The 22,690-nt window shown below is 34.5% G+C and overlaps 1 protein-coding gene across 6 annotated transcripts in view; it reads right to left on the reverse strand.

The window, feature by feature from the left end:
• Positions 1-812: 812 nt before the first annotated feature.
• LOC123950557 (sodium channel protein type 1 subunit alpha) overlaps positions 813-22,690 on the reverse strand; it is a 152,350-nt gene continuing 130,472 nt past the window's right edge. For all 6 annotated transcript variants that reach the window (XM_046018496.1, XM_046018491.1, XM_046018495.1 and 3 more), the window contains exons 21-27: positions 21,797-21,919; positions 14,503-14,784; positions 12,045-12,098; positions 10,374-10,511; positions 8,199-8,303; positions 6,131-6,401; positions 813-4,099 (exon numbers count right to left, since the gene is read on the reverse strand). In XM_046018496.1, the coding sequence (XP_045874452.1) occupies positions 2,922-4,099; positions 6,131-6,401; positions 8,199-8,303; positions 10,374-10,511; positions 12,045-12,098; positions 14,503-14,784; positions 21,797-21,919 (2,151 nt within the window). In that variant the 3' untranslated portion in view covers positions 813-2,921. The remainder of the gene's footprint in view (positions 4,100-6,130; positions 6,402-8,198; positions 8,304-10,373; positions 10,512-12,044; positions 12,099-14,502; positions 14,785-21,796; positions 21,920-22,690) is intronic.

A 22,690-nucleotide genomic window follows, 5' to 3' on the forward strand; every position in this document is an offset into this window, starting at 1 on the left:
GACCTAAAGCAAATGGTTGTCGTTGGTCCCATTTTGTAAGTTATGTAATTACCGTGTCATCTGGACAGGAGACAGATGAAACGGTATGTTTTCACGAAGGGGCCATTTGAAAGGATGTTGGCAAGATGGGTGAAAAGCTACAAGGAATAGGGAAGTTCAGCCCAGGTCCAAGGGAACGAGTAGGGGAGTGATGACCAGACTTCCGAGTAGCTTTGGTTGTAGAATGGGATTGTCTGACCCAAAGTATAACTTAATGTTGATGAATGTACCCCTGCCAACTGAGAGCAGCTCAAAAAAGAAGGATCTGAGGAATAAATACCCAAGTTCACTCTCTCCCACTGGTGCTTTCTTTCCTGGTGCTTCCCAGTTGGGAGCCAGAGAGTAATGGAGCCCAAAGAGGCAATACACAAAATCACCCTCCCACTGAGCAGGATGGAGAAGCATGGAGCATGGTTCTAGAGAAGCAAACAAAATACCCACAAGGCAACTTCTAATTTTTTAAGTACAGATTTAAGGGCTTCATTTTGAACCTCAAAGGGCCATCCACCATTGCTCTGGCCCCCATACTATTTTTCCACCTAAAGCCACCAGTTTATGCTCTGGTATCAGTTCCTTCTAGCAGAGCTCACACCCTACTTCCTGTAGCCCCTGGAAGGTCATTCCTCCTAGTCCCATTTCTATGCCAGGTTTTCTTACTATCAGCTCAGGTAGACCCATTTGTGTGTGTACTTCCCTTTCTGCCCCAACTTGTAGAATAAGATAGCTTCATCTTCTCATAAAATTCTTTTAACAAAAAGTAACTGGGCAAACAATAAAATAAAAAATGTAATCTTTATTAGTTTTGCACATTTTTAGTGTCGGTTAGCATCATTTAGGGTAATAGTAGCATTTTCCAGCATGCAGTTCACGAATACAGTTTATTTAAGTAATTTTAAGAAAAAGAGGAGCCTATGGTTTGCTTCTGTAAGAAACACAAAATGTCCTGACATAATTGTCTATTTAAGTTTACTATTCTCTGTTCTTGTGGGAAAAAAATTGCAGAACTCGCATTATATTTAGAGGAATCTAGAGCAGCATGACTCCAAAGAAATGAAAACATAAACAAAAGTTAGAAAGAAAAGGACAAAAATGAAAAATAAGCATTACCTTCAGTTAGCTTGCGCAGGCACTACGAAAAATGTAAATAAAATTTTATACCCTTTCCAATTGCAGAGCATAATTTGGATGTGACTCATGAACCTATTTTGCCCCTAAAAATTGTGAAATAAGCTAGAATTAGCAAATGTAATAAAAAAGCAGAAATCTACAACTACCCAGTCTTGTTTTCTTTTCTTATTTAGCAAATGTCTTCCATGAAAAAGTATTATGGACAGAAAGTAAGAAAAGTGACCGTGATATCAACCCGAAGATAATTTCCTCTTCATATTTATATACATAATGCTGAAAAATAAAATAAAATGACTTTGTACAGTATTTATATTTGCTTATAAAATTCTAAACACATTTTTTAACAGGTTAAGCAGTGTTTGTTGTTGTAGTTTTTTTAAACATGTCTGTACAGTCTGGCTATACACCATATGTTATTCACTTAAAATTTTAAAATAACCAAAAAGCTATTAAAGTGCTGCAAACTATTGCTTAATGACTTAAAGAAATGAGATCTGCTGAACAATTTCCTTGTCTTTACCACTGACATATGGTTTCTCATAAATAAGATTCTGAGCAGTGGGAGAAAGCAGATACAGCAGCATGGTAATAGAAACATGCACTGATAGCATCCTGTCTATCTATAATGGTACAGAATACATTATATTACCTGTGTAAAGCTTGCACTCTACATTTCTTGTGGTACATATTTGATGCAATAAATACTGTGCTTAGGTCATTATTTGTTTGCCCAAACGTGCACCACAGGGTAAAATGACTATTTACATAATAAATAGCATTTCATTAACATATACAGTTGTCAACCTCGCTGAGCTGAAGATGGCTAACCAAAGTGCAGGATTAAGCAGAAATTTATAAAGGGTTCTTTTGGTCATTTCAGTCTTCAAGGGAGAAGCAATGCTCATTTCTCAGTTGTTACTGGTTTTTTTTTTTTTTAAATACAATAAACAGAAACACAACATTTATGACTCCAGACAGTTGAAGGAAGTTTGCACCTGCTAAGATTTAATGGCCTACCCCCCGATAATGATCTACTTGGTCTGGGGGCTGGATTTGACAAAACAAGATCAGCAAAGCACCTCCAGTATCACCCAATTACCCCTCCCAGAAAACATGGGTGGAATTTAAGAACTCATTGTTTTCCTTGTGACTTTTTTTTTCATGCATGGTCTCTAAGTGCAGCATGCCCTCATGCAAACCACGCCTTTGTGCAGATGGGGGGCCGTGTGATTGCGCTAACCCCCAGTGGCATACCTGTTGAAGAGGCCCTTTGTCTATTTCACAACAGAAACCCCATTTACAAAAATAGTCACATATAATAAACAACGTATGGATTAAAAAAAAAGATGAATCCCCTAACAGATTTTGTAAAAATGTGACAAATGTGGCAGTTGAAATGCAAAGAGTGGAGACAATTACTACACTAAAGTGTTTCGTGTTAAACAACCCCCAAATTATAGGTGTGCACCCCTTTGAACTGGTCCCTACAGTCCGAGTCGCCATTTTGTCTCTGTCTTCAGCAGTGTCAGCTGGTAGTGAGAACAGTAACCTCCTGTCGAGGTCGTCTCCCCTTTATACAAAGTCGCAGTTTTCTGACAAGGGGTCACTGTCTTAGTGTAGGCACTGACCTTGAGTAGATTTGTGTAAAAACAGTCAGTTTGGCATTGACCTCCTCAAGGAGTCCTGTTGACAAAAATACATCACGTTCACAGGCTGTAAACAATTTGCCACCCAATTATTCTTATGTGTTTCATTTATTTCCCTTTGGCTTTTTCATCTTTGCCTTCTTGCTCGTGTTTTTCCACGATTGGCTTTGTTACCCGATCATAAGAAGGTGGACAAGCTGCTGTGGACATGGTCAGGTCAGTTTTCTCCGTAATTGAGATTTCATTTATTCTGTCAATTATCATGTCTTCTTTCACAAGAAGATTAGCCCCACCTTTGATTTTATTTTTATTATATGTAAATGAAGCTTGTTTTACAGTTCGCTTTAAAAGGTGGCGCCTGTAAGCACGCTGAATAATAACGGCAGACACCTCCTCTTGTTTTCGTTTTAAAGTCGTAGTTATTGGCTGATAAGAGACCTTTGAAGGGTTGGAAGCCATGAAGCGCTCTTCCATCTGTATTCGGAGAGCATCCATCTCTCCACTCTCTCCCAGAACCCGCTTTGTAAAAGCAAATAAGATGTCAAGACAATGGATTCGGTCACCACTGACCATGGGCAAATCCATGGCAATGAGCTGGAGTTTGTTCGGTTGTGGCAGATTGAGGGGAGGTTCGAGAGCGGCTGCAAACTGAGATAGTTTTTCAAATTCCATGAACTGGGTGGCATCAGGATCAAACTTCTCCCAGACCTCGTAGAACATCTCGAAGTCATCCTCACTCAGGGGCTCTGCACTTTCTTCAGTAGCAACACTGAAGTTCTCCAGGATGACAGCAATGTACATGTTCACAACAACCAGAAATGATATGATGATGTAACTCACAAAAAAGAAAATCCCCACTGAAGGGTTCCCACAGTCTCCTTTAACTGAGCTTCCAGGGTTTACTTTATTAGGATCGCAATCTGGTGGTTTACTGTTGAGAATAGGTGCCAGCAATCCGTCCCAGCCAGCAGAGGTGGTAATTTGGAACAGGCAGATCATGCTGTTGCCAAAGGTCTCAAAGTTGAACATGTCATCAATTCCAACTTCCCTCTTAACATAGGCAAAGTTGGACATTCCAAAGATGGCGTAGATGAACATGACCAGGAAGAGCAGGAGGCCGATGTTAAACAAGGCAGGAAGGGACATCATCAGAGCAAAGAGCAGTGTGCGGATCCCTTTGGCCCCTTTGATCAGACGCAAGATCCGACCAATCCTGGCGAGCCGAATCACTCGGAACAGGGTAGGGGACACAAAGTATTTTTCTATCAGTTCAGCCAGAAACATGCCTGTGGATAAAAAATGAGAATACCAGCCATTGAAGAAGTTATCCATTAAAATAATAATCAGAATTCTGTTAAGTCTCCAACATAAAGAGCTTGAAATTCAGTTACATAATCTTAAATTTGACATACATATAATATATATAAAACTGTCTATAATAATACTATAAATAAACCTTAATTTTGACATTCAGTATTAAACTCAACTTGATGTAGAGTAAATTGTGTCCTTTCTTCCTCACTGCCCCCCCCCCCAACCCCTTTCAAGTGTTAAAGCCCTAACTCTCCAATCCCTGGTATTTGGAGATAGGGTTTTGAGGAGATAATTAGGTTTAGATGAGATCATGAGGGTGGGGCTCTTACGGTAGGACTGGTTCCCTTATGAGAAGAAACACTGGAGAACTTTCTCTCTCTCTCCCTGCCATATGAGGACATAGCAAGAAGGTAGCTATCTACCAGCCAGGAAGAGCGGTCCCAACAGAAACCCACCATGCTGGCAGCTTGATCTTGGACTTCTAGTTCCTAGAACTGTGAGAAAATAACTTTCTGTTGTTTATGCCACACAGTCTGTAGTAATTTGTTATGGCACTCCAAGCTCAGACAATATTCAATAACAATTTTACAATACTTCTTGTCTTTGAGGGATGTCTAAAGACTAGCTTAGACAAAAATCCCAAGACTAAATCTAAAAAAATAAGTTAAAAATTATGAAGTCTGTCTGAACAGCAGTGCCCAAGGATATAAGTACACATTTATATGAATATAATTTACAATTTTTTTCCTGAAATTGCCTATGGAGTCCTTATCCATCTAAAGGTATCTATAATTTTTAGTGCTAATTTCATCTCTCCATGAACTTGGTACTTGCCTAAGATTCCACTATAATATTATGCCTACATATATATATTCTGGTATAAATTTTAGAAGGATCCAAACTGAAGTTCTTACTGGTCTCTGTCTAATGTTGGTCTCTGAGCCTGCTTCTTTTAAGTCTTTTTCTCCAATTGCCCTTTAAATAATGAAATAACGATTCTCATTCTATAAAGGGTAAGTTAGTCTAAGTATGTGTAGGCGTGTGAGAGAGGAAGAGAAAGAGGAAGATAGATTGAAAGAGAGAGAAGAGAGGTGAATACAACCTTAGTACATTTTCCACAACTGATTACACCATAGATTGTTGTGGAAATCAAAGGCTACCTGCAACATATGGGTTAGATATAAGACCAACTTCTTCAGAGGGGGTAATGGCATGAAAATCTACCCAACAGAGGTGCCCCATATTGAATGGTAAAATGTTGACCCAGTCATATTATCTGGTTTAGGGAAGAATGAATACTTCAGGCCCACAGATAGACTTCCTCACTTCCTTTTAATGAGATGAGCTATTGCTCATGTGATGTGCTGTACATTCCAGACTTTGAAGTAATAATAAAAGACATAATAAAATGATGTCCCATACAAACCCACCTCCCCTTGTGCATCATAACTATAGCCCCATTTCAAGGTTATCTAGAAAATCTCTACCTGATACCCTTAAAGAAACTACCGTCTGTATTTGCGAACATTTTGTTCTTATCTTTATTTTCTTTTCACTCTATACCTTTCTTTATCTTGCCACCAGCGTCCACTCCTATCTACATCCTGATGGCTCTATGTCTGTATATCTGAAGTAGTGTCTCTCCTGAGTACAGACTAAATTTCTAGTTCTCTTCTCAACAGAGGTATTTAGATGTTATACAAATTACTCAATGTCGACATGTCACACACATTTTTATCTTAGTTAATAGATCATTCCCTGTTCAAATAAGTGGGAATTTACAATTAGATTCACTATAGTCTAAAATAGTTAGGCTAGGATACAATTCTACATATACAGTAAGAGCCTCATTTTGTAAGAGAAATAAACACACCTGGATGAAACACATAAAAAATTTCAGAGGAGTTATTTCTGAGTGGTGGCATGACCTCTAATTTAAACTTGACTGTTCCAACTTTCTCTTTTCTTAAACTGAACTTAAGAGATTTTAAAATACTTCTTACCTACAATGGAGAGAATAACAACCACAAAATCAAAAATATTCCAGCCTATGGTAAAATAATAATGGCGGAGGGAGATGAGCTTCAGCACACACTCTCCAGTGAACAGCACAATGAACACCAGGTTGATGCGTGACAAAATGTTAGTCACATAATCACTCTGGTCATCTGTTTCTACCATCATGGTGACCATGTTGAGACAGATAAGAATCATGATGCTTATGTCAAAGACTTGTCTGGTTACAAAGTCAAAGACCATTCCTTGAAATTTGTTCTGTAGGGAAACAGAAATGCTTTTAGCAATAGAGGAGTTTACCTGTACAAATTAGCATCTGCATAAGCACTTTCTGCATTGATTAACTTTCTAATATTATACATAGTAACCACTGACCCTGAATTTCATAAAAGATGGCTTGCACATTAATTTTTAAAACTTAGCTATCGAAATTTCTATTTATCAATATGTATTCCATAGAATAACAATCCCTGTCAAAAGAGGATTTCTGATAAGAAATATTGCATACTACACACTTCATTCAGAGGCACAAAATGCAGATTAATATATTAAGACTACACAAAGTTAAGAAACCTGCTTAATTTTGTTTTACCAGAATATCCTATAATCAGTTGGTCCATGAAGCTACTTCAAAACACAGTATCTATTAACATTCCATTTGTCTTATTCTCAAATAATTATTAAGGGGAGCTTGGAATTTCAAGAACACATCTATAGCATATGCATTTAAAGCCTGTGTATGGCAATATTGGTGTTCTTTCACAAAACAGTCCTTGCTGCTTGACACAAAATGCTGAGCCTACACAGGAATAATCAGACCAGAATGACATTCCTTATGCTTTGATGTCAAAAATTAATGTCTCTGTCAATGATCTGTGATTCTGCTCCCCATTTCTGCCACTTTTAGTCCCTGCCGGCCATTGTCTGGCTCATTTTCCAAGGCCACTTGGGAACTCTGAGGATATCTTCTTCTTCTTCTTCTTCTTTTTTTTTTTTGGATTTTACTTATTTATTTGATAGACAGAGATCACAAATAGACAGAGAGGCAGGCAGAGAGAGAGGGGGAAGCAGGCTCTCTGCTGAGCAGAGAGCCCGATGCAGGGTTCGATCCCAGGACCCTGGGATCGTGACCTGAGCTGAAGGCAGAGGCTTTAACCCACTGGGCCACCCAGGCACCCTGCAGATATCTTCTATCTTACATTTTTCCTACACATAGTTGACCCATTTCTCTGCCAGTGTTAAGGCTTACCAGAGAACAATGTGTATTTCTCATCATTTTCAAGAAGACAACTATCGGCTAGCACGCTATGAATGTCACTAGCATTTTGTTCCCTAATATACCCCAGGAATTATTTTAACTCTTTAGATCATCATTACAAAAATCAATACAGTGTGGGATAAGCCTTCTCCATTTCATAGGAGTTGTTTGGTGGTTTTATCCTGGAAACATGAGAATTGTTATGTATCATCATGAATTGTATTTATTGACCCTGACTTCTGAAGACATTAGTAACTTCTAACTTTACAGCCATATATACAAACAATAGATACTAGAATTCTTTTGTTCTCCACTCTCCACTTATTCTTCACTAATAGAGGGAATACCTCCATTAGAGGTATTTCCAAACCTCTAATGGAAAATAAAATGGAAGTAAGATATTTTTTCACGCAACACTTTGTCTGTTTGTTAAGCTAGCAGAAAATTGCATGTATTTTAACCCCATCCAAGGTTTACTCTTCTCTTTAAGATTACTCGGCAAATAATCTTGAGTTATATGACCAACTTTTTTTGTGTATATCACCTACTTATGGGTCTTTGCCATTTAGTTTGGATTCTAGTTGTAAATCCCCTTGAAATAGGGTGCATTTTGTTTCTTCTTTTTTTTGGTGGTCTCTCTCTTATTAAAAATTTTTTTACCATTACCATAAAAGGCATGAATTAATGAAGCTCTAATCTTTTCTGCTGGAAATGTTAGTTGCTATCTCTTCTATGAGAAAACCCATGCAATTTTTTGTTTTTGTTTATTTTTTCCCATATCATTTGATATTTCTTACTCCTGGTCGAGGTATAGGCTTTTGTGGCTTTTTCGATCCTAATTTTTTCATTGCATTATAGTATTTCTTCTGTTCCTCTGTCATAAAGATGTCTTGACCTCCAAAGTATAGAAAAGAAAAATAAAAACTGGTTAAAACTGTGTCCCTTTGCACATAATTTTTCAATGTTAAAACAGGAAAGGGACAGTCAAAAAAGGAAATGGATACAATAATTATGCCTAGAATTTTGAATTTGAAAAGTAAGAAATGGATTTTTTAGGCACTGCGATACTATTTAATTCTCTAATTATCCAATATTGATGTTATTATTTTCATTATTATTTTATGGCAGAAAAAACCCCAGAAACTGAGAGGCCATATACTCAGTGAGTGGTAAAATCTGATTCACTGAAGCATGAAAAAATCAGTTCCTAATGCTATATATACTGCTTTTCATAAGTTAAAGATAGTGATTTTCTTATTTCAGTGTAGCAATGCATTATAGTATGTATATAGCAGGATGGGTTAATGTTACTCAGAAAATGCCATTTTCACTCTGCCAAGAATTGGAACAAATGGATAAAAAGGAAATGGGCTAAGTTGGTAGAAGAGTTGGGGATACATCAGAGATCATTAGCATGACAAGGATGTGATAGGCCAGGAGGCACAGAGGATTGCAATTTGGGCTAATAAGTGAAATAAAAACCTGACATTGACCATAGAATATTAATAAGAATAAAAGGGATGGGGACAGGAATGTTTCATAAGCATCTCATACAACGGAAGAACTCATAAGAAGAAAATATACTGAATAAATAAGATGAAGGAATAGTATGCAAAGGAAGAAATATAGGTGGCAAAAGCACTCAAAAACATGTTTAAACTGACTAGTAATAAAAGACATATTACTTCAAAACAATTTTCATTTATCAAGTATGAAGTATTGCTGCTGGATGCCAGGGAAGCAGCACTGACCTGGGCACATCTGTATGGATATCATTATGAGTATGATTATGAATATGATCAGGCACATTATATGGGAGAAACAAAATACTTTAGAAATTAGGCAAAAAAAAATTCCTCATTTTTTTGCACGAAGATTTTTGACAAGGCCCTATTTAAATCATTGAAGATTAGTATATGTGCTGCCGAAGCAAGCACAAATCATTGAAGATTAGAAACAACATAAATCACCAATTTGTTGGGAAATGGCTAAGTAAATTATGATAATGTATGTACAAAGACTTAACAGAATGGAAATATACTTACGTTAAGTCAAAAAGAGAATTTATGTATATATGCAACACCTTTTTTTTGTAAGTAGGTTCCACACCCAGCATCAGCCCAACACCAAGCCCCATGCTGGGCTTGAACGCATGACCCTGAGATCAAGAACTCAGCTGAAGTTCTTGATCAGATGAATTCAGATGAAGTTCAAGTGTCAGAGGTCTAACCAACAGAGCCACTCAGGTGCCCCAATAATTTATAATTATAGATAAAATAATTTTGGTACTAAGAACATAGATGGAAAAAGTATGAACAGAAAAGCATAAAATGTGAATAGTGATTACCCCCAAGTAATGATATTTCTTTATCTTTCATATTTTCTATAATGTACATATATAATTAAGATGATAAAATGGGCTTTATAAATGATAATGATAAAGAGCTATTCAGTTCAACCTGGAACTTATAGTTTATAATGAAATACCCAGGAGAAGGAGGTAGAAATTATACATGAAGGAAAAGGAACACTTGGAGAAGATTATGTCTTTATATTTATTGGTGAACATTCTAAGGGTTTTGACTAGAAAGTATATTTTTAGGAGGCGAATTACAGGGATGGAACAACAAGTTGACCTTGCAAAAGAGACATGTGCTTGGGTTCTTTTCTAGTTTTTTTTTCCCCTAATTATCCTTTCCCAAAGAGTTGGAAATGTGGCCCCTGGATTTAAAAAAAAAAAAAAAAGAGGAAAGAGGTTTTGTGAAGTTATTTAATACAGGAATATGGAGCACAGTTGTTCTTGACTTTCTATACCCTGAAAGAGGAGGGTAGTGAGTGGCCGAAGGAAAGGATGCAAAATAGCTCTTAACATATATGCTCACTTGGCTTCTGAATCAAAGTACTCATTTAATGGAGAAAACAAATACTTCTTCTACTATCTTAGTGGAAGAGAAAATATTAGAAATACTTATCTTCTTTTTTTGCTGGTTGAAATTATCTATGATGACACCAATAAACAGGTTCAAGGTGAAGAAGGACCCAAAGATGATGAAAATAACAAAGTAAAGATACATGTATAGACTTTCCTCATACTTAGGCTGGAGTTCCACCTACCAAAGGAGAAGAGTTTGTAAAATATCACAATACACTTTATTGGTAGAAGTCACTGGTGCTTTTTCATGAGAATAGAAAAGGAAATGCCTAGTAATACTTAGCAGTAATTTTCTTTTTCGCTCTGAATCAGCTATTCTACAATTAGCCTTTAGAGATGTTTTCATGTAAACAAATAGAGTTATTCTAACACTTTAGAATCTATTTTTATAACTATAACTACAACTAGTATCTTGCATTCGGAGAGTAGAGTGCTAAATTTGGTAAATGTATTAAAGTACTGAATTTCCATAATTTAAAAATCATTGGTGAAAAATTTGATTCCAGAAAATATGTGTAGACTACGCTTAGACACAAACATTTGTGTATGCGTGCGTTTATCTGGCAAACAAGAATTGAGTTACTCACTTAGATGTTCAGTGTCACACCTTTAACATTACAATAGACACTGAAGTTTTTAGATTGAGTAAACATAACTTGACATCCATCTTACAAATACTCAATTGATAATTTAGTCATTGGATTGTACTTACAGTAAGTTATCAGTGAGCTACCCTATATCACATAGTAAAGGGTAAATTAGTCACAATAGATAGTTTCCTAAAAATTCATGTCCTTCTAAAGATAACAGTTAAAACCAACCACACTCACAAAACAAAACTGTAGTAACAAAGAAATAACACAACTCAGGAGAATATCAGGAAAGTACTCAAAATAAAACTAAATCCACTTATGGGAAGTGTACATCAAAAAAGGTAAGTGAGCTCTATCGGGTCAGTTTAAAGATTACAGAGACAGAAGTTATTTTTCATGATAATAGACTAAACAGATTGGATTTCAGAACAGAATGATAAAGAACAATAAAACATACTAAATTTTAGCAGTGTTGAAGAGCAGAGTTGGAATAAGCAGGGATTTCTGTTCTTTCCTTGAAGCCTGCAAGAGGCTATTACAGGAGAAACCAAATAAAATGGGTCTTTCCTTTGGTGATAACAAACTTAAGGGAAATGTTGATCATGAAGTGATAACATCATTGGTAAAGGCTCTACTACATTTATGGATGTTAAAATCATGTAAAAGAATGAATTTGAAAGGGATTATTATAGAAATCTAAGGATGCCTGGACAACATCCCTAACTTCTCACACTGTCTATTTATGGAGAGTAACTACACATTTCAACTACTGATAGCAAACATATATTCTTTTCACATTTGCTCCTCCATACCAAAACTATTCTTGATTATTTAATTAGTAGATAAAAAGAAAGCAAAATAGAAAAATAATCTACAGAAGGATATTTATCAGTTATTAAATATATGAATGCGTTACTTTAACTTTCAAAATTTGTTTTGATTTATTTTAGTAAGATCATTCTGATAAACACCGTTATACTTGAATATTAATTTGAGTCATATTTTTCCCTTTTTAAAAATAGTTATCATAGAATCACCCCATTTGGCTGCTATACTCTGCCGAATTAATTTTAGTACCTAAACATATTATAAGAAGGTAGGATATAAGGAATACTTACATTTCTGGAATCAACTGCTGCATACATTATATCCATCCATCCCTTAAATGTGGCCTAATAAAAAGGACATGCATGCTTTACTTTGGAATAATTCAGACCTGATGTTTAATAAATATGCTTACTCATCTATTTTTTTTTAAAGGAACACTTTTGAAAGACATTTCAAAACAAATTTTGCATGGATTTTGGACCAATACCATATCTTAGTAAGACTTTTCATTTCTAAAACTCATAATAAACAAAATGATTATCTGATCTATCCTCCTGTTTGATAACTAAGTCACAAATACTTTTCAAGTCCTTAGAGTTAATGGAATAATGCAAATTTGAAGTGTTATCAAAATTTGGTGGAATACTTTTAGGAAGCTTCACAAATGCCAACACACTTGACAATATGTGTAGCAGGCAATCAATGACAACTTAGATCTCCAGTCATCCACTGAAGCCCATCTGTCTGGTGATGACAGTGGCTGAAGTTTTAACATTCTTGATCATAACAGTCTGAGGATCATATGGGATTATATAAAGTCATAATTGCAACTATTCTTTTAAGAATTTTGAAGCATAGCATCCAGAAATAGTCTTTTATTCTATTTTTTTTCTCTGTAGTTTCTGATGAAAGTGAGTTAATATGGACAAAAATGGAAAATAATACAGTAGACACTGGGTGTTCCAGATTCAAGAGAGTTCCCACGTCTATTAAAATATTGTAATTTGTTATTTGTCAGAGGACATACATTTTAAACCCTAGAAGTCTGAGAGGATTGTTCTTAGCTAGTGAGCAAGTCTAGCAAAGCTTTCAGCAACTGTATCCCAACACATCTTTGTTTTCATAACACTAACACTCGTGAAGTGCAGGATGTCACGGCAAGAAAGCCAAGGAAGGGTGGGTGTGATGGCAGGGAAGAGAAACTAATGATTCTTAGCTAGAAAATAGAAGCTGTTTGTGTGTCAGAGAGGGAAATGTTGAATGTCAATGACAGAGGTCAATGATAAAACAAGACCATTATACACTAGGTACAGGAACAGAAAAGTGATTCGAGGAACCATTTCAATGAGTTACTCATCAACAGAGGTGATTCTGCATAAAGGCAACTATAAAGTAGTACTTTAGAGTGGTGGAATTTATTTAATGGCTTCCTGCAAGAGCTTTACCCTACATTTTCAGAATTATTTAGCATTTTAAGGAATTGCCTGAAAATTTTTTTCCTTTCTCAATTTTACAGAGAAAGTGATACACTTTAGTGATTTTTACAAGTGTGGTTATTAATTAAGGGTTAGAATAAACTCTCAAGAAAATGTCATCGTGGGCCCACGATAATATTGAAAGAATTCATACTTGCCAGATTTTTTTAAATCCCAATTTTAATTGCATAAACATTCAGAGTAAGTGAGAAACATGGAGAAGAGAAATAGGAATTCCAAAAGAAGATGGGAAGAACTTGTAAAGGCATCATAGTACAGACACCTCTGAAAGAGATGCAAGAGGGTTTTGACCAATGCAGGTTTGTTTGCTTGGCTAGTCTCCTGGCTGAGCAATTGAAAACATAATCCTGGGGAGTAGAAATGGATTTCTGCCCTAAAGCTTTATGGAAACACAAGGAAAGAACTTTTATAGCCTTTTTTTTTTTTTCAAAGCTGAGTTTTCAGTGGCCAAAATAGAGCAAGATCTTTCTGCGTTTTTCAATCTGGATTCTGTTTTTAGCCACTGCTTTGTTGTGATGCATATCATGCCAAAAGCAGCATCAAATGCAAATCCTTAAAGGGCCACCACTTTTGCATTTTTATAAACTGTGAACTATTTTTCTCTTTCATAAATCAGGCTTAGAAGCCCAGTAGGAAAAATCATGAATATTTAGATACTTAGACTCAATAGTTGTACTGAAAGGTCATTTGAAGTGAGACCACAGCTGCTTGTATTTCACTTCTGGGTTCAGGCACTACCCTGTGTTATCTCTATTTCACTATGAGGATCTATCCCTAAAACCTACATATCATTCATTCCCCGATCTTCAATCCAAATCACACAGCTCAGTAGCAGGTAATTGGCACAAGTTAGTTATGATCCAATAGTTGTGTTAATGTGTATGTTTGGGGAGGGTGATCCATCAGCGAAAAAAGCTCTCCAGTTGCAATGGGGAAAATAATAGCATTCTTAACAAATAATCAGTTTGTTCATATGGGAAGAGAGAACAAAATGGGCAGGGAGAAAACAAAACCTTTGGCAAGAAGTCAAATAGCTGGGCACTGTCAACTATGCTGCACTGCACTCACACGGACCCAAGCTGCCACCCGTCTGGGCTCCTACGCTTGTACTCCTAAATCAGAATTAGAAATAACGTATGCTATACACCTCCTTCGTAATAACTACTCTCTGCTTAGTAACTTAGATGTATGTCATTACTTTGTTATTATTCCAAACAATAAACAAATTTCAGAGAAAAGAGTGTTCACTTACAACTTGAAGCAAAGAGAGATACCCAAATCCTACATTATCAAAGTTTACTTTCACATTTTTCCATCGGGCAGTCTCATTTCTTTCTATTAGTTTTAGGCAATCAGAATGATTATTCACTTCGTTGATGTCAAACATGTCACCAGTTGTGGTGTTAATACAGTGGTAGAATTTGCCAGCAAACAAATTTACGCCCATGATGCTGAAAATTAGCCAGAATATAAGACAAACCAGAAGCACATTCATGATGGATGGAATTGCTCCTAAAAGGGCATTCACAACCACCTAATACACAAATGGAAAAAAAGAAAAGTCAGAGTTCTTATTTGTTAAAAAGGAAAAGACATTCCCCTAGTAATCTTGGTATTTCTTTTTTTCTTTTTCTCTTTCTTTCCTTTTTTTTTTTTTTTTTTGGATCAAGACTATTCTAGGACTTAAAAACAAAGCAAAAAAATCTTAAAATGAAATCCATTTGTTCTTATGCAATACATTTAGGGAAACAAATATAGACAATATAACAAAGAAAGAAGAAAAAAAAGTTTAAAGAAAGAGAAGGGGAAGTACCAAAAGGTTAAAGGAAAGGCAAAATCAGAGGAATTTGCTGCCAGATGAAATTATAATATTTGTTGTTTATTAGAAAAAAGAGAAGTAGGAAATCCTAATACAGAAGATTAATTTTTTAAAAGGCAGTATATTAAATAATGAAACTAAAATATTTGGACACAATTTGGTTTGACCAATATACTTCAATAAATTTAAAATTCAGATGTATAAATATAAAAATAGTATTAAATGCCTACTATAGTTTTGTCCTTAATTATTCATGCATTGCTAAGACTAATAATATTTTTTGCATAAAAAGCAAGACAATTTAGCATTATGTATTTCATTAGATCATCACATCGTTTATTTCAAGCTCCAGTCATGTCAGTTGTTTCATTTACTGAGTTTAATTCAATAAACTTATTTTAAATGAAACATAATAGAAATCAGATTCCTAAGAAAGTAAGAAAAGGAGGGATGCCATATATAGATCCCAAATCTGATGTGATTAATATCAAATTCTGTGCTAAATAATTATCTCTTCTTTTTCTATAGGAACATTTTTCCCCCTCTTAATTTTTGGATCCCAGATTAAAGATCTGAGTTTCATATTTGGTAACACTGTAGGAATGGCTGTCCTCCCTCCTCTATGGTACCCATTGGAGCTGCATTTATGAGTAGCTAAGAGAGAAGATAAAAACAGGACCTAAGATGCTCATAAGCACAGAGGATGCCTCAGACTTGAATATAGATAAGTTACTTCTACCTGCGTACTTCTATTATTCTTATCAAACTGATCCAACATATACAATAAGCATCAAAATATGGTCTATCTGCCTTTTGATGCCAGTGTATTTTTAGAGCAAAGTTTTTTGATCGCCTGTCCAAAAAAACAAATACATGAGCCAACTCCTTACGCTTCTGACCTGTATTGCAAGTTTGCAAAAAACGCTAGGCCTTACGGGGTTTCAAAACATTGTGCTAAGTGGGCAAAAGGAAACTGTAAAACCACTGTTGGCAAAGATAAGGAAACGAGCATAAACATATAGGATGGTGGAGTCATCCAGAAAGATCCAGGTCATATAGCCTACGCAGCTTACTGAACTGAAGCATGACATCTTACTTTACCTCATCTGCCTGTGTGCAGTAATACAGTTGATCAAGTAAATCCTTATTTTATATATTTTAAATCTGTGGATACACTTAGATTTCTCTTGGATTCAAAATTTGATAGCTGGAATCAAGTTAGTTCTTTCCCTCACTTTCTGAATATTTAGTTTACCACTCAGATTAAAAAAAAAACAACACCTTATTTTTATTGTGTATACACAGAGTACCCTTTAGAATGCACATTTGTACCTACAACAGCCAGTTTAGAGACTGGGCGGCATACTGGTGTCCTATACTTATTTCCTGAAGTTCTTTACATGTCAACCTGTAGGTTCCACACTTCTTTCTTCAAGCCCTTTCTCAACTCTGGCACTTCTTTCCCATTTTTACCATTCATCCTAGCTCTGGACTCTGATATTTCATACTGGCACTGTTGTCAGAGTCCTCTAACTTTCTCCTTCCTTTCATCTATGTGATATGAATTCATCATCCCTAAGTCTCACTTTAAAATTATTTAGTGGATCCCCACTGATCATCAAATATTTTCCTTACATTGGTATTCAAATCACCCCACCAGTCTACATTTCTAGCTTAAATTTCCCTAGCCACCTACCCTCATGCCAACCCAACTGATACAATTACCAGACAACTGAGATGCCTTTGAAATCCCTTGCCCAGTGTCCCCCTTTCAGGAACATTCTTTCTTCTACAAGGTCTAGTTCACGTGGCACTTCTTTCATGGAGCCTCACTTCGCCCTCCACGTTAGCCTCCAAAATAAAGATGAGCGTTCCTCTTTTGAATTTAAGAATCAGAATTCCATTGCTGGCCAGGACCATAGAGATAATTTAGTATGGTGTTCTCTGTTGGCAATGAGAAAAATGAGGCTAAGATAGATTAAATTCAGAAAGTAGACTAGAAGTAGCATCTAGTGCTTGCTCTTTCCATTCTACCTCACTCATTCTCCTTAGAGTTGCTCCCATTTATCTGGTTCCCATATTGCGCTGCATTAGAGTTAACTGCATTCCTGTAATCTTGACAGACAAGAGGATTTTTCTTTTTTTAACTTAAGATGCAAAAATATATTTGTGAATTCTCCAAGGTCTTGAATGCTTCAAATACGGGAATGTAACAGAGTACTTTGAATTTAAGGGGAAAATGGTTGAATGAATGAGTGAAATAAAGATTAACTAAGCATCTGTTGACGAAAACATAATTTTTAATGTTACTTTGGATATGAGATGAGAATAAAAAGCCCGGCACAACAAAAAAATTGGGGGTTAGCCAATAAGTCTGAGCAGTTTGCTTTGGGGATTAGTTTTGTGTTAAAATGAACTCTCTGTAATTCATAATGCAAGTAAGTACTCTGAAGCAGTGTCTTTCAGGAAATGATTTGCAATGTTGGCATACATTTGGTCTAGAGAAAAGGTTTATTTTTATGAAGATAAAAGAACTAAATGTTGGAAAACATTTGGCATAGTATTGGGAAATTTACTATACAAAGGTCCAACATATTTAAAGTTTCTTAAATGGAGCAACAGAGTTCAGAGAAAGGAATTGTCTCTTCCCAAGAGTCCCAAGCCATTTCTTGGTTTAGCACGGAGGGAGGTGTATTAATTCTTTTCAGGTTCTAGGGAATGGCAGTAATTGGTTCCCATGAGATAAAGGCACTGGGAAGGAATGGCCTGAATAAATTGGAAAGAACAGACTGAGGTTTCAGGATGCAGAAAAGAAGATGTCTAAGGAAGGATCCGTCTTAATAAATGAATACTAGAGTTTGCTTCTTCTCACAAATGTTTTGCAAAACATCATCAGTTGAATTTCTCTATTCTACCACAATCCATTCTTATAAAAACTCTTCCCATATCTGATTCATTATCTGTATTTTATTAAATCAACACAAAATGAAGGATTGACAATTAAGTATGCAAATTAAGGTTAGGAATTTTGATACATATAGAAATGTCTTGTCTGAGCAAATTATCTTTAAACTTCAAATAATACTACTCATGGATTCTAATGCTTCTTTAACCTAAATATAAAAGCTAAATGAATAAAAATCAAAAGCAGGCAAAACAAAATGACACAATTTTAAGTATGAAGAATAATAGTGGAATCTTCTAAAAAATCTAATGATTACATTTGTGTTGTGGAGTTTAAGATAATTATCTTGGAAAGATATGATACAATTATCCAAACAAAATCTCCAATTTCATCTCTCTTAAGAATAAAAACTCTCCTTCTTTTATATTACTTTTAAACTTCAAGTATAAACAAAATATAGATTCATTTTTATTTATGTTTGCATTGTGATATCTTCTAAGATACTAAAAAGTTATTTGGGCTCTAAGAAATGAGCTTATACATTAAATTCTATATGGTAAAATGTTTCTGTTTTATTTCTAGGTAGGTATTCTAGTCTGTAAAATTCAAACATGTGGATCTCTTTATATTAACTTTTCCCCATTTAAAATACAAATCACATGTGCTGACTCAACTCAATATATTTTTGCCTCATTACATTTTGAAAACAACCCTTATAAATTTTCACTTAATAAAAATGAATATGGTCATGTAATCAATACCAGTCTTATGAAAGGTGGAATATTGAACACTAGCATCTGCTCACACGTATTAACAAGGCTGGGAATTGACTGCTGGTATCTGGATGGCCATTTTCAGGCCCTAGACCAGTGTAAAAAATGGCAAGGGGTTTTATGCCTCAAACAGTATCATCAATCATCAAGTTTAAGTTTTCACGCATTCATTCCTAGACCCCCACCCTCACCGATCAGAAAATCTCCCCATAAATGGATAGATTCCATATACATATCACTAAATCATATTCAGTGAAACTCAATAAAAATATCAACAGTTGGTGTTCAAATCCACAGAAGGTAAATTCACAAAGGTATTTTTCTCAAAAGAAAATTTAAGACAATTGAAAATAGGGGATTAGAGTAGAGTGTATTTTCTCTACTGTGGTGCAATAGTACCCTTCCCAATCCCTCCCTCATCCCACTACACAAAGTCACAGTGAAAGGATGAAAGGTAGCAAAAGGGGTAATACAGTACCCATAATAAAGGGCTGAGGGGAGGAACCAGCGCTCCACCCCATCCAAGTTGGAGCAAGATTATCCTATATAAAATAGAAATATATAGTTTGTTATTAGTTAGAAATCTGATATGACAGAACATTTGGTGTTACTTTATGTATATGATGGTCTCTGTCTGCTTCCCTATCAAGACTTGAGTTCTTTTGAAAAGGAAGGTATCTAAGATTTCTTAGATTAGGAAAATTAAAATACAAATTTAAGTACAAATTTTATTTTACTCTAGATATTCACAACATCAATTCACTCAGTTCAATTTTACAAGTTGAAAAATTTGGACTGGAAATTTGAAATACAATAAATGTTTAAAAGCTGTCAGCCAGAAATGTGCATAAAACATGCAAAACATAAAGTGCAACGTGATGATAATTTATTACTTTCTAACTTCTTATCAAGCACTATACAACATGCTTTATTTGGTAATGTTGCATAAAAGCACATGCTTGAAAAACTGACAAGTCAACAAAAATAAAATGAGTGCTTGATTTACACTCTGACACAGCTATTGTGATTTTATGCTTCTAGGGAAAAGAATAAAATGAGAGTTTCTGAATATATTCAAGTATCACTTCCCAATTATAGTCATCATTATTATGTTTATCCTCACCATCATCCATGTTTACATTTTTAGAAAGTAAAAAAAAAAAAAATCCAAACACTAGAAACACAGAAATAGAATCAAGAATCAGGTGATTTTGTCTCTACAATGCCAAACATGTGTTGTAACGATCAGCCATTTTAGGGTTGTGTATATGCTATAACAAGAGGTAAGTAACCATATTCATAAATCCTATAATTTAAAGAAGAGTTCATCTCCTATTAGCATCAATAAGAAGCTTATGTTTTTAACATTCTCAGTTGCAAAAGTTAACCTCTCCTTACATACATAAAAAGCATTATTGATCAATAATTATAGATAAGGTTATTTCATAAAAATCAAAGGTAGACCCACAAGACCAATGTTGTTATGGAAATAAAGTATTAAACATGGGAATATCTGGCCATTTGAATCATAGATTTAGTACATTTTCAAAAGGTTAAATTCAAAATGTTTATAACCGCTTCAAATACTTAGCATTGTTCAGATTTCAGAAGGCATTTAAAAGGTATCACTTTGATTCAGACAATATGTTTTCAAGTAAAATGTATAAAAATAATATTTTTCTCAAGAACTGAAACGGCCAGTCTGAAACAAAGGAAAGTGACATTTTAACTGGAAAATAAACTTAGTTTTTACATACCCTGGAGAGAATTTCCTTTAACATTTTAGAAAAATGTGAAGATCTCTGTGAGAAATAAAATAAGACTGCATTATATTGTGTTTAATTGTTTCTAATGAGGAAAAAACTTTCTATATATGTTAGGGAAAATAAAGACAAGTCTCATGTTCTTAAAAAGTGACATTTACAATAAATCTTATTTTAAAAGAACAGGTAAGGCTATCAACAACCTAGAAGATATAATTGGAAGCCTTCAATACAGCTCAGTTTCCATAAACAACTAAATTTTAGGCAGAAAAAAAGCAATGTTTTTCTATTAGAATCACACCTACTAAGCAGCTTTGTTTTGGCAAGAAAAAATTTGACCTTTTTTAAAAAAAAGAACTCCTTTTTTATGTTATACATCTTATATATCAATGCTTCATGAATTTTAATAAGGCATGGGAAATAATAATAGGTCAATAATGACAACATTTCTAATCTATAATGAATCATAGGGAATGGTAGAACATTTCCTTGAAAGGAATAGTATAACATTTTCTGTAACTCGAGTGAAATTTGAGTTATGCTTAATTTATTAATCATCTATAGTAATGAGTCAAAATCATATTTTCTGTTCATTCTATTATAAATGTTTTATTTATTGTCATGAAAAATTGGGTGGATTTACATATAATCTTCAAGTTAGTATTACTATCTATATAAATTAAAAAGATTAAGGCAGTTATAAATTGAGGCTATATAAACATAACTTTTTTAAAAAGTTCAAAATTCAGTCAATATTTAATAGTTACCTTGAATATTTAAAGAATGCAAACTTTGGCATTATACAGACAAAATTTTGATATTTAAAAACGGTTTTCCTTTACTTTTATACTTAGGCACATGTGTGATTCACATTATTTTTGGTAAAACTCATTAAGTACAATTTAGGTCATCACAAATGAGAAGCATATAACGTAGACTTAACTTCAGTGGATTATTATCATATCATTACACATAGTACTTTAATAGTGCATATGGTTTTTTTTGTTTTTTTGTTTTTTTTTGTAAGGAAACTCCCAAGATGGATTAGGAAATAAAGTCATTTTCATGAGCACAGCAGATAAATGATATTACATCATTTCAAGGGAGGCCCAAGTTCTCTTGCATATCACCCAGAAGTAAATATGCAACAGATAAAATGATAAAGTAGCAATTTTGCAAGGATTTGCCATTCCTTTTGCATGCATGGGTTTTCCTTTTATAGAATTTAATGTAATTAATTTAATTTTTACTATATGTAATACTTCAGGTTCTTTCATTTTCCTTACCCTCATCCCTTCAAATCGTGATAAGGCTCTTAGAGGTCTCAGAGCTCTCAGTGTCCTGAGAGATTTGATGGCACCAAGTTCTGAGTAACCCAAGGCATTTGCTGTTAAACTGACCAATGAAACCTGCATCAATAAATAAGGGAATAAATAAAATCATCAATTTACTATATAATATAATAAATATGAATTTTGCTTATAATTACTCAAAAGATAAATGGTTGCATATTTCCCATAAAGCTTTTAAAATTTTAAGCAAGTATTTTCAGCTTGATGCAAAAAAAGTAGCTTTCGGGATGTTAATTAGAGGTAGTTGAATAAAAAACCTTAAATTAAATGTCATATAATTTATTTACTGTTAAACTAATTAATTAGTAGAGCAATTAGTTAGAAAAACCAAATAAAAATTAATTTTAAAAAGGAAGAAATTCAGAAAAGAAAAGGTTATTGGTCATCCTTCTTTTATTTTATTAAATTGTGGTGAATTTAGGGCTTTGTATGGCTAGTGATAAAATACAAAAGCAAGAAATCTCAATCCTGCACTGTGTGTTCAACTAATTATAATTGATACTCTCAAAAATTAATAACTTGGCACATCGATTTCACAGTTTTTTTGAAGGTGAGTTTTTGTTTGTCTTGCTAACACCTGTGTTTTCTCTAAAGTTTATTCTTATGTAAACAATGTAATTTAATAAATAATTCCATCATGAAACTTCCTTAGATTTTTCTATACTAATTTACAGCTTCTGCTCTGATTACCTGGCTGAAAATGGATAATCAACAAATATTTGCCAAGTAAATAGATCAATGAATTTACTTATCTTGTATGAAATATGAGAGCACTAAGAAATGAAAATATTAGGTGTCTAATTCTCTAAATAAGGAATGTACCAAAAC

This window comes from Meles meles, chromosome 9, assembly GCF_922984935.1.
Source record: "Meles meles chromosome 9, mMelMel3.1 paternal haplotype, whole genome shotgun sequence".
Lineage (NCBI taxonomy): Eukaryota > Metazoa > Chordata > Mammalia > Carnivora > Mustelidae > Meles > Meles meles.